Source organism: Calonectris borealis, chromosome 3 (assembly GCF_964195595.1).
Source record: "Calonectris borealis chromosome 3, bCalBor7.hap1.2, whole genome shotgun sequence".
Taxonomy (NCBI): domain Eukaryota; kingdom Metazoa; phylum Chordata; class Aves; order Procellariiformes; family Procellariidae; genus Calonectris; species Calonectris borealis.
This window is the reverse complement of record NC_134314.1, coordinates 33,415,495-33,433,636: the sequence shown is the minus strand read 5'-3', so window position 1 is coordinate 33,433,636 and position 18,142 is coordinate 33,415,495. Positions and strand designations below refer to the sequence as shown.

The 18,142-nt window shown below is 45.7% G+C and overlaps 1 protein-coding gene across 3 annotated transcripts in view; it reads left to right on the top strand.

The window, feature by feature from the left end:
- LMBRD1 (LMBR1 domain containing 1) overlaps nt 1-18,142 on the top strand; it is a 99,395-nt gene that overhangs the window by 20,689 nt on the left and 60,564 nt on the right. For all 3 annotated transcript variants that reach the window (XM_075145285.1, XM_075145286.1, XM_075145287.1), the window contains exons 4-6: nt 11,130-11,227; nt 12,221-12,288; nt 17,833-17,921. In XM_075145285.1, coding sequence (XP_075001386.1) covers nt 11,130-11,227; nt 12,221-12,288; nt 17,833-17,921 — 255 coding nt within the window. The remainder of the gene's footprint in view (nt 1-11,129; nt 11,228-12,220; nt 12,289-17,832; nt 17,922-18,142) is intronic.

The window sequence follows — 18,142 nt, the reverse complement described above, 5'->3', positions numbered from 1 at the left end:
AGTGTTGGCCGGTCCGAGTGTTGGCCGGTCCGAGTGTTGGCCGGTCCGAGTGTTGGCCGGTCCGAGTGTTGGCCGGTCCGAGTGTTGGCCGGTCCGAGTGTTGGCCGGTCCGAGTGTTGGCCGGTCCGAGTGTTGGCCGGTCCGAGTGTTGGCCGGTCCGAGTGTTGGCCGGTCCGAGTGTTGGCCGGTCCGAGTGTTGGCCGGTCCGAGTGTTGGCCGGTCCGAGTGTTGGCCGGTCCGAGTGTTGGCCGGTCCGAGTGTTGGCCGGTCCGAGTGTTGGCCGGTCCGAGTGTTGGCCGGTCCGAGTGTTGGCCGGTCCGAGTGTTGGCCGGTCCGAGTGTTGGCCGGTCCGAGTGTTGGCCGGTCCGAGTGTTGGCCGGTCCGAGTGTTGGCCGGTCCGAGTGTTGGCCGGTCCGAGTGTTGGCCGGTCCGAGTGTTGGCCGGTCCGAGTGTTGGCCGGTCCGAGTGTTGGCCGGTCCGAGTGTTGGCCGGTCCGAGTGTTGGCCGGTCCGAGTGTTGGCCGGTCCGAGTGTTGGCCGGTCCGAGTGTTGGCCGGTCCGAGTGTTGGCCGGTCCGAGTGTTGGCCGGTCCGAGTGTTGGCCGGTCCGAGTGTTGGCCGGTCCGAGTGTTGGCCGGTCCGAGTGTTGGCCGGTCCGAGTGTTGGCCGGTCCGAGTGTTGGCCGGTCCGAGTGTTGGCCGGTCCGAGTGTTGGCCGGTCCGAGTGTTGGCCGGTCCGAGTGTTGGCCGGTCCGAGTGTTGGCCGGTCCGAGTGTTGGCCGGTCCGAGTGTTGGCCGGTCCGAGTGTTGGCCGGTCCGAGTGTTGGCCGGTCCGAGTGTTGGCCGGTCCGAGTGTTGGCCGGTCCGAGTGTTGGCCGGTCCGAGTGTTGGCCGGTCCGAGTGTTGGCCGGTCCGAGTGTTGGCCGGTCCGAGTGTTGGCCGGTCCGAGTGTTGGCCGGTCCGAGTGTTGGCCGGTCCGAGTGTTGGCCGGTCCGAGTGTTGGCCGGTCCGAGTGTTGGCCGGTCCGAGTGTTGGCCGGTCCGAGTGTTGGCCGGTCCGAGTGTTGGCCGGTCCGAGTGTTGGCCGGTCCGAGTGTTGGCCGGTCCGAGTGTTGGCCGGTCCGAGTGTTGGCCGGTCCGAGTGTTGGCCGGTCCGAGTGTTGGCCGGTCCGAGTGTTGGCCGGTCCGAGTGTTGGCCGGTCCGAGTGTTGGCCGGTCCGAGTGTTGGCCGGTCCGAGTGTTGGCCGGTCCGAGTGTTGGCCGGTCCGAGTGTTGGCCGGTCCGAGTGTTGGCCGGTCCGAGTGTTGGCCGGTCCGAGTGTTGGCCGGTCCGAGTGTTGGCCGGTCCGAGTGTTGGCCGGTCCGAGTGTTGGCCGGTCCGAGTGTTGGCCGGTCCGAGTGTTGGCCGGTCCGAGTGTTGGCCGGTCCGAGTGTTGGCCGGTCCGAGTGTTGGCCGGTCCGAGTGTTGGCCGGTCCGAGTGTTGGCCGGTCCGAGTGTTGGCCGGTCCGAGTGTTGGCCGGTCCGAGTGTTGGCCGGTCCGAGTGTTGGCCGGTCCGAGTGTTGGCCGGTCCGAGTGTTGGCCGGTCCGAGTGTTGGCCGGTCCGAGTGTTGGCCGGTCCGAGTGTTGGCCGGTCCGAGTGTTGGCCGGTCCGAGTGTTGGCCGGTCCGAGTGTTGGCCGGTCCGAGTGTTGGCCGGTCCGAGTGTTGGCCGGTCCGAGTGTTGGCCGGTCCGAGTGTTGGCCGGTCCGAGTGTTGGCCGGTCCGAGTGTTGGCCGGTCCGAGTGTTGGCCGGTCCGAGTGTTGGCCGGTCCGAGTGTTGGCCGGTCCGAGTGTTGGCCGGTCCGAGTGTTGGCCGGTCCGAGTGTTGGCCGGTCCGAGTGTTGGCCGGTCCGAGTGTTGGCCGGTCCGAGTGTTGGCCGGTCCGAGTGTTGGCCGGTCCGAGTGTTGGCCGGTCCGAGTGTTGGCCGGTCCGAGTGTTGGCCGGTCCGAGTGTTGGCCGGTCCGAGTGTTGGCCGGTCCGAGTGTTGGCCGGTCCGAGTGTTGGCCGGTCCGAGTGTTGGCCGGTCCGAGTGTTGGCCGGTCCGAGTGTTGGCCGGTCCGAGTGTTGGCCGGTCCGAGTGTTGGCCGGTCCGAGTGTTGGCCGGTCCGAGTGTTGGCCGGTCCGAGTGTTGGCCGGTCCGAGTGTTGGCCGGTCCGAGTGTTGGCCGGTCCGAGTGTTGGCCGGTCCGAGTGTTGGCCGGTCCGAGTGTTGGCCGGTCCGAGTGTTGGCCGGTCCGAGTGTTGGCCGGTCCGAGTGTTGGCCGGTCCGAGTGTTGGCCGGTCCGAGTGTTGGCCGGTCCGAGTGTTGGCCGGTCCGAGTGTTGGCCGGTCCGAGTGTTGGCCGGTCCGAGTGTTGGCCGGTCCGAGTGTTGGCCGGTCCGAGTGTTGGCCGGTCCGAGTGTTGGCCGGTCCGAGTGTTGGCCGGTCCGAGTGTTGGCCGGTCCGAGTGTTGGCCGGTCCGAGTGTTGGCCGGTCCGAGTGTTGGCCGGTCCGAGTGTTGGCCGGTCCGAGTGTTGGCCGGTCCGAGTGTTGGCCGGTCCGAGTGTTGGCCGGTCCGAGTGTTGGCCGGTCCGAGTGTTGGCCGGTCCGAGTGTTGGCCGGTCCGAGTGTTGGCCGGTCCGAGTGTTGGCCGGTCCGAGTGTTGGCCGGTCCGAGTGTTGGCCGGTCCGAGTGTTGGCCGGTCCGAGTGTTGGCCGGTCCGAGTGTTGGCCGGTCCGAGTGTTGGCCGGTCCGAGTGTTGGCCGGTCCGAGTGTTGGCCGGTCCGAGTGTTGGCCGGTCCGAGTGTTGGCCGGTCCGAGTGTTGGCCGGTCCGAGTGTTGGCCGGTCCGAGTGTTGGCCGGTCCGAGTGTTGGCCGGTCCGAGTGTTGGCCGGTCCGAGTGTTGGCCGGTCCGAGTGTTGGCCGGTCCGAGTGTTGGCCGGTCCGAGTGTTGGCCGGTCCGAGTGTTGGCCGGTCCGAGTGTTGGCCGGTCCGAGTGTTGGCCGGTCCGAGTGTTGGCCGGTCCGAGTGTTGGCCGGTCCGAGTGTTGGCCGGTCCGAGTGTTGGCCGGTCCGAGTGTTGGCCGGTCCGAGTGTTGGCCGGTCCGAGTGTTGGCCGGTCCGAGTGTTGGCCGGTCCGAGTGTTGGCCGGTCCGAGTGTTGGCCGGTCCGAGTGTTGGCCGGTCCGAGTGTTGGCCGGTCCGAGTGTTGGCCGGTCCGAGTGTTGGCCGGTCCGAGTGTTGGCCGGTCCGAGTGTTGGCCGGTCCGAGTGTTGGCCGGTCCGAGTGTTGGCCGGTCCGAGTGTTGGCCGGTCCGAGTGTTGGCCGGTCCGAGTGTTGGCCGGTCCGAGTGTTGGCCGGTCCGAGTGTTGGCCGGTCCGAGTGTTGGCCGGTCCGAGTGTTGGCCGGTCCGAGTGTTGGCCGGTCCGAGTGTTGGCCGGTCCGAGTGTTGGCCGGTCCGAGTGTTGGCCGGTCCGAGTGTTGGCCGGTCCGAGTGTTGGCCGGTCCGAGTGTTGGCCGGTCCGAGTGTTGGCCGGTCCGAGTGTTGGCCGGTCCGAGTGTTGGCCGGTCCGAGTGTTGGCCGGTCCGAGTGTTGGCCGGTCCGAGTGTTGGCCGGTCCGAGTGTTGGCCGGTCCGAGTGTTGGCCGGTCCGAGTGTTGGCCGGTCCGAGTGTTGGCCGGTCCGAGTGTTGGCCGGTCCGAGTGTTGGCCGGTCCGAGTGTTGGCCGGTCCGAGTGTTGGCCGGTCCGAGTGTTGGCCGGTCCGAGTGTTGGCCGGTCCGAGTGTTGGCCGGTCCGAGTGTTGGCCGGTCCGAGTGTTGGCCGGTCCGAGTGTTGGCCGGTCCGAGTGTTGGCCGGTCCGAGTGTTGGCCGGTCCGAGTGTTGGCCGGTCCGAGTGTTGGCCGGTCCGAGTGTTGGCCGGTCCGAGTGTTGGCCGGTCCGAGTGTTGGCCGGTCCGAGTGTTGGCCGGTCCGAGTGTTGGCCGGTCCGAGTGTTGGCCGGTCCGAGTGTTGGCCGGTCCGAGTGTTGGCCGGTCCGAGTGTTGGCCGGTCCGAGTGTTGGCCGGTCCGAGTGTTGGCCGGTCCGAGTGTTGGCCGGTCCGAGTGTTGGCCGGTCCGAGTGTTGGCCGGTCCGAGTGTTGGCCGGTCCGAGTGTTGGCCGGTCCGAGTGTTGGCCGGTCCGAGTGTTGGCCGGTCCGAGTGTTGGCCGGTCCGAGTGTTGGCCGGTCCGAGTGTTGGCCGGTCCGAGTGTTGGCCGGTCCGAGTGTTGGCCGGTCCGAGTGTTGGCCGGTCCGAGTGTTGGCCGGTCCGAGTGTTGGCCGGTCCGAGTGTTGGCCGGTCCGAGTGTTGGCCGGTCCGAGTGTTGGCCGGTCCGAGTGTTGGCCGGTCCGAGTGTTGGCCGGTCCGAGTGTTGGCCGGTCCGAGTGTTGGCCGGTCCGAGTGTTGGCCGGTCCGAGTGTTGGCCGGTCCGAGTGTTGGCCGGTCCGAGTGTTGGCCGGTCCGAGTGTTGGCCGGTCCGAGTGTTGGCCGGTCCGAGTGTTGGCCGGTCCGAGTGTTGGCCGGTCCGAGTGTTGGCCGGTCCGAGTGTTGGCCGGTCCGAGTGTTGGCCGGTCCGAGTGTTGGCCGGTCCGAGTGTTGGCCGGTCCGAGTGTTGGCCGGTCCGAGTGTTTCACCACCCTCGTTGTGAAATATTTCTTCCTTATAGCTAGTCTAAATCTACTCTCTTTTAGTTTAAAACCGTTACCCTTTGTCCTGTCAGAACAGGCCCTACTAAAAAGTTTTTCCCCATAAGCCTCCTTTAAGAACAGATAGGCTGCAGTAAGGTCTCCCCAGAGTCTTCTCTTCTTCAGGCTGAGCAACCCCAACTCTCTCAGCCTTTCTTCCTAGGAGAGGCGTTCCACCCCCCAATCATTTTTGTGGCCCTCCTCTGGATCTGCTCCAACAGGTCCATGTCTTTCCTGTGCTGAGGACTCCAGAGCTGGACGCAGTACTCCATGTGGGGTCTGACCAGAGCAGAGTAGAGGGGCAGAATCACCTCCCTTCCTGCTTCTTTTGATGCAGCGCAGGATACGGTTGGCCTTTTGGGCTGCGAGCACACGTTGCCGGCCCATGTCCGGGAATTTTCATCCAGCAGTACCCCCATGTCCTTCTCGGCAGGGCTGCTCTCAATCCCTTCATCCCCCAGCCTGTATTGATACCGGGAGTTGCCCTGACCCATGTGCAGGACCTTGCACTTGGCCTTGTTGAACCTTATGAGGTTATGCCAGTTTCCAAAATTGAGTTGGCAGAATCAAAGCTTTAGCTGCATCTGGAATTAACTTGGCTCAGTTTTTGCAGTCAATAGGTTAAACAGTGTGAAAAGATGCTCTCTTGAAATGGAGGTGCACTATTTGTGCTAGAAGGCGTCTTGTTTCCAGCAGCATGCTAGTGTGCTTTTTGCCCACCTCGTTAAGCCATTGTTGGCATGTGGTGGATGCCTGTGGTTTGCTAACCCAAATTTCAAAATTGGTAGAAATTTACTTTGACTCGTAGAAGTGCTGAGGTTGGAGAGGGAACTCTGGAGAAAATCTAGTTCAATATACTCCTTATTCCCAGCAGCTCATTTATGCCAGTGTCCAGTTGGATTCTGAGTATCTCCAGGGATGGGAACTCTACTATTTTTGTGTAGCCTGTTCCATTCTGACTGCAGGCAGAATAAAAGTTCTTGTTTAAATATTTCAGTTTGTGCTCATTCCCTTTTTATCCTTTCCCTGGACACTACTGAGAAGTTTGCCGCAGTCTTCAGTCTCATTGTACACATGGATAACATCCCTCCCAAAGCCTTCTTTTCTCCAAGCTGAGCAGTCCCAGCTCTTTCAGATGTGCAAGCCCTTAATTGTTGTTGCTCTTTGCTGGACTCTCCAGTATGTCTGTCACTTGTACTGGGGATCCCAGAACTTGACATGGCAGTCCAATTCTGAAGTGCTGATGAGACCACATTGAGTAAAGGGGGATAATTACCTTCCTCCATCTGCTGGTGACACTTCCTAATGCAGCCCAAGGTGCTGTTGGCCACCTATGCTGCAAGATTGCTAGATCTGTGGCTCTCTTCCACCAGTGTGGTGGGTTAAGGTGACCCAGCACAAGGTCTAGCAAACACTGGAGCTGGTGCAAAGTAGAGTTTTAATATGACAGGTGGATGGTGGAGAGGGGGAAGTGAATTAGATATGACTTGCCTCTTAATGCTCACTGAGGAAGGCATTTCAGCATCTGGCTGCTGTGGTCAAGTAGATAAGATTCTGTTTTTTCGTTTGTTATTGGTGTGGAATGCTGATGTGCTTTATGGTCTGCTTCTCAGGTGCTTATGGTTGGAAGTAAATAGTTATGTCTAGGTATTTTAGCTATGCTTATGTGGTCTTGAACTCACAAGTAAAAACCACATATTTAATCTTTATTTTGGAAACATGATCTATCTCTGTAGTGTGGCTCTTGTCCATGCCTTAAGAGTCAAGAATGGATTGTGGTGTAGAGGAGACTTGAATCTAGAAGCAAGTCCTGTGGTATACTTCACATGCTGAGTTTTAGCTTGAGGGGTTTAGTTTAGCTAAAGATCAGGCCAAATGTGGTGAAGAAAAATCTGACCTAATCATATTTCTTAAATGAGGGTGAAAATTGAAAGCTTTTCCACAGAAATAACTGACCGAGCAAGATCAGATGGGTCTTCAATATGCAGTTACACTTACTACTGCTCTAAGTATTCTGTAGTTGCTTATCAGTACCACAACAGCATCAGCCTTGCTGTTAGCTTTTTGATGTCATTTGCCTGCTTGAAATGGTCTCCTTTTGAGTAGGAAAAGGGAATAGGCCAGGATGATCCAGTGATGAAGCTGAAACTTTATCCTAAAGGCTGAAACTGCAGGAAGTGACCAGGCTCGCACGCTTTCTTTAAATACCTCCTCCTCTTGCTAGCACTGAGAGCATAGTACTGGGCTTGATGAACCATTGGTCTGACTCCACTTCTGCATTCTGCACTGATTTCTACAGGGTTGTTATGGTTTTTTTTCTAAATTTGTATTGAGAATTGCAGAAATAGAAGGATGTTTTATTAGCAAAGGCTTGCAGAAATACACCTTATTAGATTCTTCTACTAGTCTAATAGCCAGTACAGTCTTTTTTTTTTTTTTTTTTAAGAAGGAGTAGGGCTTGAGCTGATCAAGTTCTATGTGAAAGGCGTTAATTTGGTATGATCTGGAATGAATCAATCTTTTTAACGTGCTTCTATAGATAGTGTGGGACTGGCTAGGTAGATATTTCTTGTATTATCTGAATATTTCAGTATTATCTGAAACTTTTACCTTATCTTGCTAATTTGAAAATAAATGTATCTTTGGTCAGATGTGGCTTGGCTTTTTGAAATAAAGACCAGAAGCTACCTCTTGCTCTCTTCAAGAACTTGAGTGGCACTTTCTAATACTTGACTGACTTTACTTTCCTTCAGAGTTGATTTTGGCCACTCGGGTAATTTCTAAAAAATAGCTCGATTGCTACCAAGTAAGCTTTCAGTGAGTTGAAGCATTTTGGTTTGATAGTTAAGGGAAGAGTGTGCAAAAGGAAGTGGGTAATATTTAGCTTCAAATTACTAAGGAGTTGGCTTGACATAAGAGGGCTTAGTGGGATCTTTAAAAGTTTGATCCTTTATCATGCCCTGCTTTACTCCATTTTCCAGAGGCTTCAATACTCTATTACATCAGGTTGCAAAAAATATGGGCTAAACTCTTCCCTATTGTTTTCCTGCTGACATGCCATACTGTTAAACCAGTATGGGTTTTTTCTTAATTTGATAATTCCTGGTGAGAACTTGGGGATTAGAGAACACTGGCAAGAACTTGGGGATTGGATTGAGTTAACTATGACTTCACAGAAAGTACAGTTAGCCTTTTGGTAAGGCTAATCTGGATAGTAATTTGGTTTGTTTACACTGACAATGAAGAGAAGCTTATAGATGTTAACTTCAGAAGTATGAAACTTAGGGAGGATGTCAAGAGCTTTATGCAATATTCTATTTAGAGCTGCTTAGACTTGCATCTAAACGTGATTTAAATACTCCAGAATGCAAAGAATATCTTAAACATTGTTATTCTGCGAGCCATTGGATGTGGAAAAGGAAATGAGTTTGAAAAAATTGAGATAGAACTGTTGGTAACAATGCCTAGTTCAATAGAAGTTAATTCCTACTGAATGAAAATACCCTGTTTTGATGTCTTTCATCTGGTTTTACATAAGCTCTTTGCATATTGCAATGTATTACTGAAATGGTGGGTTTGGGGGACTAGTATAGTCATTTTTCTGACTGCCTTTATTGTGCAAGTCAGATCTGATATGTAAAAATACTTAAATTCAGCACTTTTTTGGCACAGTAGGTATTCACACGGTCATGCTATTGAACTGTAACAGGTTTTGTTTTATAGACTTGCCTATGACTTAAGCTTTACTGTAATGGTTTAAACTTGCTAATTCACCATTTGAATTGAGAGGCACCACATAGCCTGGAAGCTTGGAATAGATGACTTAAAGATAATAAGATATATTTCCCAAACTTTTTGACCAGTCAGTTGCCAAACACTTGTGACAGTCCTTTAAAAGCTGAATACAGTGATGTTAATAGCAGTATGTGTAAATAATATTTTTGGTAGTGTTTCTTGAGCAGCGTTGACAACTTTGCTTACTTGACTTACTGTGTACTGTTCAGATGCTTGTGCTATGAATGGCTTTTTCAAACCTCGTGAAGGCTGGACAAACTATACATCAATTCAACAGCCTCGATCGAATTAAATAAGACAAATCCACAAAAAGTTCAGTTGATAAGTGTAGCTGATTGTCAGTAGCCACTGAGAGTAGTCCTCTGCTAATATACTGTTGCAGATCAGAAAAACTTAAAAAACCAGACATTAGTATGAAGAATTACAGGAAAGTGTCAGGAAACAGACACTTTTTTTCAGAAAGGGAAGGATTTATAGTTTTATAATATGACAATAAAACATAATATGTAAAACAAATTCAAGATACAGATTATCTATGTATACAGTAACTGAACACTCATGGCTTAAATTCAAAAAGCTTAGTTTAGTGTCAGAAGCCTGTGCTGTTCTCTTAAAACTGAAAAGCAACAGCATTTGGGTAGTACCAATGTTTGATTGGTGTGATGGTAAATGGTAGCATTATTTCACACAGTTCATAGACACTGTCTTGAATTTGAGTATCTCTTCGTTTATCCCCTTGGAAGAAACATGGATCAGTCCCATTTTCTAACGAGCTATGGATGTACCTCATATGAATAAGGTATGCTGAAGTTAACATAGTAAAACTTGGAAGCGAGGATATTTTCTGTGCTTGCAGCGACCTCTATGGGCTGATTATTCTGATCTTTGATTAATGATGTGTGTAACTTGCCTAATTTACTGGCACAGTGCAGTGTGGATTTAGGACTAGTCTAAAAAAGCAGATTTTTAGATTAGAGAGGTTTGATTTCTGAGAGCATTCACAATTTTGAAGCAGTACTGCTCTAGAAGGTCTAAGAATGCTACATTTCAGAGTTTGAAGTTTTAAGGTGTCTTAGAGCCCTGAATTTTATGGCTTGGCAAATATGAGAAAGTTTATGAGCTAACCAAGAACTTGTTCTGTAGTTACACTGCCATACTAACTCAGGACTCTAAACAGTAGGTACCTCTAACACCTTGAAATATTTTTCCAAAGAATGAATTCTGTTTAGAAATAATTTCTCATTCATATTTAGGTTCTAGGCGTTGATACTTTATTTGGCTTCTACACCACCGTCAGTAAAAATGCTGAAGTAGGTTTCTTTGAAGCACATGGGTACTGTAAGGAGTGCACTAGGCAAGATAAGAGGCCACAAACTTAAGTTAGGGATGATTATATTGGTTAGTAGTGGGAAGGCACTAATTAGCTATGCAAAATGAGGCAAAGATTAAAAATAGCTAAAGATCACAGGATTTGTGTGATCCTGAGTATCTTTACTTACCCACTCAAAGGGGTGATTTTGTGCTTGCACAAGCAGTCTTGGTTGTGTGGTACTTCTAACATTTTGAGGGCTTGGTTAACTATTCTAGGATACCTTTCTTGTGGGGTGCAAATACTGTAACATACTGATTGACAGTTTTTAGTTTCCTAGTAGACTTCTGAATTGTTCATAATATAAGTTATTTTTAAGTATTGAAGGATTTTGCTTAATAATGATGTCCTAAAAAGTGTGAAACTTCTTATAATACAGAGAGCTGAAGACTTAAACTTGAAATTCTTGATCTGAAGTTGGTCTCCTCCCTTCATATCACTGGTTAATCAGTCCAATTGATTTTGACTAGCTTTGTTAATGTCTTCAAGCTTGCCAGTTATATTTGTGAAGATTTTTGTGTTAGTTTAACCCTTCACTTATGTTAAACTAGCTGGTTTAAAGTCTCTTAAGATCACCTGTGCGTCAAAGTAATATGACAGTGTGACTGTTTCGATTTAGTGGCTACTCAGATAAATGTCTGTTGCAATCTCCAATTAGTCCCTCCTTTAAAAAAGGCATGTTAAACGATGATACTATATTGCTACAGCTTGTTCTGTTTCATGAATTGAGGTCATCAATAACAGAACCATGCCTTCAATTTATAATGTACTTACATTAGTAGTAGAACTTCCCCTGAAATGGAGTCCAGTGATAGGAATAGCTTTGAATTTGTTATATTTTTGTATATACCTCTTCTATGAACAACTTCTGTTATTAGATGGCATAGCTTGCTTTTATTCGCTATCCTCTATGCTACCTCTTCCCCAGTGTGCTAGTCCTGTATATCACCTGCACGCGGATGATTATTTTTAGTGTTTTTATCATTGCTGAATTGAAGGTAGATCTGAAATCCTTAGTCTGAAGGAGTTAATTCTGTAAGTCCCTTGGAGTTTACAAAATGGTAATAGTTCATATACTGGCTAGTAAATTTTATTAAATTTTCAATGCTTGAAATTAGTAAGAGCTAGAGTGAGAGGAAACTAAGGTTTGATTCTTTCCTTTGAATTACTAGGCAGTAAATTAAGTGCCAGTGTAACTTTGTCTCATCACTTAATTAAATTATTTCTTCTAGCTTTGTACTCCATCATACTGTTCTGCGTCTTTCTGTGGATTCCGTTTGTCTACTTCTATTATGAGGAGAAGGAAGAAGATGACGGCAACACCTGCTTAGTAAGTTCACTCTAGCAAATGCACCACACAGTGAAAAGACAAATGAATACAGGCAAAAATGAAAGCAAGAATGATTGTCCAACTTGAATACTACAATGTTAATAGCATTTCTAAGTCTGTTACTACAGTTCCTTTAAAATACTGAGGCAGCTTTTAATAACACTTAGTCTGACATAGCCTACTCTAAGCACTGTGGTCTCACATGAAATGATACTTTAGTGAGATAAGTAATTAACATCTGTATTGCCATGAATTCTTTAAGCTTCCTACAAATTCCTTTGAGTCTGATTTCATATACAGGAAGTTAAAACTTCTTACATGAGATTTTCCTTAGAATAGAAAACATGTATGAATAGGTTTTAAAGTAGAAGACAGGAAGATTATACTAATTCTGAGATAGATGCTAAATTTGAGTACCTTCCTTCTTGTAGCGTTTCCATGTTTTCTTGAGGTAGGCAGTAGCAATTTACCTGAAGCTAGAGCTTGGTTATTTTGTAATGCACTGAAGATTTTTGACATGCATGATGTTCTAGGGAATACAATAAATGCATGCCAGTAAAGTGTTAACTTCTCAAATGAAAATACTTTTCTTAAAGAATCTTTTAATCATTGATCACGATCATTTTCCCCTCTATTCAGTTGTAACCTTAACATGAGAAAAAAGACTTCTAATCATAGCCATAATATAAAGCATTGGTAATAATTTTCTTTGAGTGTATTTGCACTGAATGAATGTACCTTGGCTTCTGGCCACAGCTGTTCAAGTGCATAGTTTATGATGGAAGCATAATTCAATGTCATTGTTCATAGCTCTCAAGCTATGAGACTCTTCAAGAATGTATGCTTCTGACTTGTATCTAAAACTACTCATGTTTTCTGTGGAGGTCCTTTTGTAGAACACCTGTTATGCTAAGTATGCTTTGTCATAACTTGCTGGACAAATCCCTTTGGATTTATTTATGTTAATATATTAACTTTCTCTTTAATATACAGCAGGTTAAAACCGCACTCAAATATACTCTGGGATTCATCACAATTTGTGCAGTTCTTCTCTTAATTGGGTAAGTATTTGTATTGAATATTAACAGGGGATAAACTAAATAGAACCCCAAACAGAACTTTGTTCTGTGCAAGATTAAAAAGGTAGATTATGGTGCATTCAATCTGTAAAATGAATATCTAGCTTAATCTCTAATACGGCTTAAATATCCTGAGAATTAGGTACCTGAAAAGTAAGAGTTCAACTGGAAGCTAAAATGGTTTTCTTAGTTGTGGAGGTACTTGTGCTTCCAAGTTCTGCCTGTTTGTGCGGTGTTAACGTCCATCAAGGACATGATGGCTATGACATGTACAACTGTATTGATATTTCAGTGTACAACAACATTTGTGCTCTTCCTGTTTTCTGCCTCTATCAAAAGCTTTCATGGACATCCCAAAAGAGCTTTTAGGAATATGAGTAGGTTTTATGTGCTTAGTACTTTCCTAAATGGAATTGTTCTGTGAGGGACATAAGTATAGTGTGGGGTTATACTTGACATAGTTGTGCCTTGTATGATAAAGGTTTTGCTGGCATTTGTTTGAAAGGCAGACATTACTGAAGTGGGTAACTTGTTTACAGCAAGTTCTGTTATTCTGAAACTCCAAGCAGTATTACAAATTCAATTTAAGATCACCATTAAGCACGACATGCACACCAATATTGAAGGCTTCTAATGTATGCTGTGTCATAAGCTTTTTAGCATTTTGACTGCAGCAATAAAGGTGGTAAAATTTACAAAATGTATGCTAAAATGATCCATATCGAAGAACTGGAGTGTGAAGTAGAAACTAGAGTGAAATTAATGCTTCTAGTTGTATACCACCTTATTGGAATATTGTTTTAGTTTTGATAAACACTTAAGGTACATTTCTAAGAAGTCTATTGTCCTTTCAGTTGAAAGTAACATATTTGCTATTATGAGAAACTAAAGGAGTTACCTTAATCATGGTCTAGAAATATTACTAAAGCTTCTGACAAAAGCTGTTTCTCTGACTGTTGGCTCACATCATAGGCATACATATATGTACTGTATAATATATCCAGTTTAGAAAATTTTGCAGTATCTCTAGTAGGTGTCAGCTGAATCCTCAGTAGCTGTAAGCATGTTTGTTCCTCTCTTCCAGTAAGATGGAACTTGGTTCTTGACTTCTTAATTGTCCTCTGTGCTCTTAGGCTTTTTCTTTAAAGTCTTCACAACTTGTGAATTACAGCAGCTTCCACGATCCCCTCTGATACTGTACTATATGACAGTGAGATTGACTTGCAAACCAGACAGCTGTAGTACTTGGCCTGGGACTAAGTTACTGAACAGTGCTTCTCAATAGGTACAGACTTGAAACCTGCTGATCTAAACAGCAGGAGCATCTGTTGCAGGGAGGCAGGACTCCTTTAGATACTGATAGGGATTTTAGTATTTCTGGATTCCAACTGGAACATTTTTTCTGCTATTATACATAGAGGTTGCTTGCTTTCTTTTAAGATGGTAATGATTAAATACTAGCATCATCCTAATGCCCTCGGAGTGGAAAAGCACCCTTGCTACTTAAGACACTGCTGCAGAAGGATATAATTCTTGTCTGTCCCCTTTAAGAGAAACTGCAAGGCTGAACAGCTCAGTTTAGGAAGCAAATGAGGTGACTGTGCTGAAGAAAAATGTGAACTTTGGTTCTAGTATAATTTTATATCTATATAAAAAATAATGAGTGTCTCAATGTTCATGTACATGCTTGTTATGGAGAAGTTATCTGTCTTAGTCAACTGTCTGCACAGCAAGGGCAAAGAGCAGCCTCAGAAGTCCCAGTGTGGTAGGAAAGAGATAAAAGTGTTGGAGCTGAAGCTTCTACATGAGGGACTCAACTGAATGTGGTAGTGAAGACCAATCTTGCAGTACTGCCTATACCTGGCAGTAGCAGGAGACTTTTCTCACTGGTGGTCAGGAACAGACCAGCATTAAAACAGGCTGGAATTTTATGTACTGGATTTAATTTTAGGAGGCTAGGCTTAATGGACTAGAATATTCATGCACACAGGTTACAAAAGCAAGAGGAGCTGGAATATTTCCTGTTAAGTGCCCAGCAAATAGTCTGTTGTCTCTTTGTGCTTACATGACTAGTGTCTCATATCAAGACAACCTCTGTTCTGATTGATTTAGCAAGTAATCTGTATACTTAAAACAGGTCAATAAATAGCTTGGTTCCTTTAAAGGTAGGTCTACATAAGAAGTCCCTACCTCTTTCCTGGTCAGCAGTCCTCAAAGCAACCATAAAAGTTGGATTAAGCTTGAAGTTTAAGAATCTCTTTTTCTTACCTGGATGTTTACCTTGCTCCATTAGAGATCTATGTGACTATTTTGGGAAACATACCTGTTTTGTGCCAGATGATCTTGGAGGTTTTTTTTTAAGTTGATAACATGGCTCAATGAGCAGGATTCCATTGTCTAAATTGTTAGCAGGAGTAGTATTTATACCTCTTACTCTAGTTGTCTGTTACAAAGCCTCTTGCTGTGGCAAAAATGTGCATGTCTGTAATAGCACTTAAATGTTCTGCACATAAATAACTTGATGCATAGTATCATTAAAAGCAAAGTATAGGACAAATTTATACTGGGATACTCGGAACTACTATTTACTTGTAATGCCTTTCCTTTAGAAATTATCTACTTTCCTTGAAAATAGTTTATTTACTCAAGATGTCATGTGCTAGAGCTGAGGGACTTGAGATATACTAAAATCTACATTAAGGCACTCTTATACAGCAGTCTGGTTTGAACTAAAATATTTGCTTTTGAGGCTAATGAATGTTTGGTTCTGAAAGGAATGTTTCCCTGACTGTCAGTTTTCAGAATTAAACTGGTTACCTTAAATTTTCTAGAACCATTAGCTTTTAATAAGCTATGAATAGGTGTCTAATTAGCCTATAAATAATTATGCAAATTATATTATAGCAGAACGCACTTTAAAGGAAATTAGTTTAAATCTAGTATTATAAATTATTTTCCTAAGGATGACAGTTAATGGCACTCTTTGATTTAAGGATCAAACTTGACCCATCTACACCTGTGTGTTATTAGCCCTGCCAAAAGTTAATAGTTTTAAACTGCTTGTCTTGCATTTACTTTCCTTGTTCTGCAGCTTAGATATTGATCTAGATCTTAATCAAGTATTCCCAGGATGTGTTTTAAACAGCATAGCAGTTTGCTTCTATTCTTAAAATTACTGCGGTTAATAATTTAATTTGTGTCCAGAACTCTGAGTGTAAAACATCACATCACAGCTGAGCTGCTCTGTTCGCTTGCATTAACTGAATTCTCAGCTACACCTGTAAAACCCCGCACTGGCACTTGTACTCTGTTCACTCGCTGTCAACGGACTTGACTTGTATTGCATCACAGTGATGACAGGTGAATGGAGTTATTTAACATGGAAACTTCTCATTCTGTTGATGGCTACTATGACCCTCAGGCTGCATTGACCATTTAGTTAACATAGCAAAATAGCCAAGACTCTTGTCAAATTTCTTCTTGCTTAGTGTGCATGAAGAATACGCCTAAACTGCTGTGTGCTGCAGTGGATGGGCTGTGTTTTAGAGATCCTTTGGGAGTGTGGACTGGATGCAGGTCTGTAGATGGCTAGGCATGCTAACACTATCTCATTCTTCTTGTGGCCTGTTAAGCTAGAGGCCAAAAGTCTGTTCAAGTGGGCTAGTTAGCCTTCTGGCTAGTTTGCTACTAGTTGAGGGACCCTGTTCGGGAGGGGAAGTAAGATTCCTGTTTGCTTGGGACTAAAGTGTGTGAATTCATAGGTCCTGCATTCCTTTCTGAGGCCCTTGGTGCGTGGAACTTGAGCAGGAGCAGAATCAGATGTCTATCTCCTTCAGTCAAGATTTAGCTGAGTACTAATTGAAGAGTATGTGTATAATGGGTACTGTGGCTTCTGCTCTGATAGTGTCCTTTGACATGCTGGTTGTAGGTAGTCTCAGGAAAAAAAAAAAAATTAACGCTATTGCTCTTGGAGCCGGGGGGGAGCAGAAAGGCAAGCAAATTATAAATATCCTAAGATGTTCTTCCATCTCATTTGTTCCTTGGCCTGTGGTCCACAGATAGCAAATTCAAACTGATGCTAAAATAAAAGGACTTGAGCTCACTTAGTTTCCCAGTCTCCTATTTTAACCCTTTTTAGCAAATAAACCTGCAGTTATTTGTGTTGCTATCTCTTGTAAGTAAAAATTTTGCTTAACTTTGTTTTAATACCTGTGTCTTGATTTTGCCTGGATGCTATTTTACAGAAAGAATTACTACTAGAGGCAGATACAAGAACAAAAATCTTAAGTCAGCAAGCATGCATCAACTTAAGTAAATGCTAGCCTTAATCTACCTCTTGCACAGTCAAGAAGCTGACAAACATTTGTCAATCAAACATATTTTAAAAGTTAAGATTTTAGTTTTTAAAATTTTAACTTTGTTTGCAGAGTACCAGTTTATTTTTGGTTTTGATGTGATGATTATAAGTGCACACACTTAGCTTAGCACTAGCCTTTGAAACATACGCTTATGTTTGAGAAATTCGAGGCACGTTCCTGAAAGATGCATATTTGTTATTCATTTGTTTATTGGGACTTGAAGCAGGGATCTAATTATGTACTCTTTCTTTCAAAAGTCCGAAAGATACTTGTGAGCATTCTTTATGGACTTTGGCTTGGGTTCTTGCATTCTTTACCTTAAAAATTTTCCTTCCAAATCTGACTTTCTTGTGACTTGTAGACATTCTGTTTTATGTCTGGAAGCTATGGTTTCAGATTGGTATGGAGGTACTGGTTTTCCAGCTGTTACAAAACTAGCTGTTTTGTCTATGGAGGTGCTGAAGAGTTACTCTTATTATTGGATTTTAGATGGGGAGACTGACAGAAGAAAGCTTTCAGCTAGGGGACTGTTCTACCTGACATTCTTCTGAACTCTTTGCTAGTCTCTGCTTATTGGGAAGTCAGAAATATTTCATGAACTTCTCTGCAGTTCTGTTCTGTGGGCCAACTACAGAACAAGGAATGGAATGCAGCAGATGTGTTATTTTAGTTGTAATAATGGAAGATAAACATTTAAACTTTAAGTCCCTTTAAACTTTAATTAATGCTTGGTGTGGGAATCATTAATTGTTTTATTCTAGCTTCCAGAAGTGTGGATTTATAAGAAAATTTGTCTCAATTGATGCTTAAGGTCTTTTTGCTCCTTTGCACATGAATCAAACCAGGATAGCAAATCGGATTAATACATCTTTTAATGATGCTTGTGTAGGGTCCTTACCTCTGTTAGGACTGGTAAATAGAAAATCACTTGTTCATTGACCTCAGGACTGACTCTGCACACACTCGAACATGTACTCTGCTGATCCAAATACAGCATTTGAGGGGAATGTGAATAAAATGACACATTGCCTTCAGAATTTTTTAAACCTAAGGTCATACAACTTTTCTTCAGGAATAAATGGATTTCTGTTTCCTTAACTTGGAAGTAGAATTCGTTTGATATTTGACTAATTAGGGTAAGTGAGAGGACTTTTTTGCTTTGTTACAGTGCTTTTGTTCCTTTGGATATTCCCAACAAGAAGAATTCCACAGAGTGGGAGAAAGTGAAGCTCCTGTTTGAAGAATTTGGAAGTAGTCGTAAGTTTGAGATTTGTTCTGAGCTTTGTACAACTTGCTACTAACTTATTTTGGCATACTCATCACTGACTGAACAAGAAAACTAACTTTCTTGGTGACAGTCTTCTAACTTGACTCTAACTGCTCAGCTACACTAAATCTTTGCAATAAGATTGTTCTCTTTATGTTCAGACAAAAAAAAATCAGAACCATCTTTAAAGTACAAAGAGGAGACACTGTCA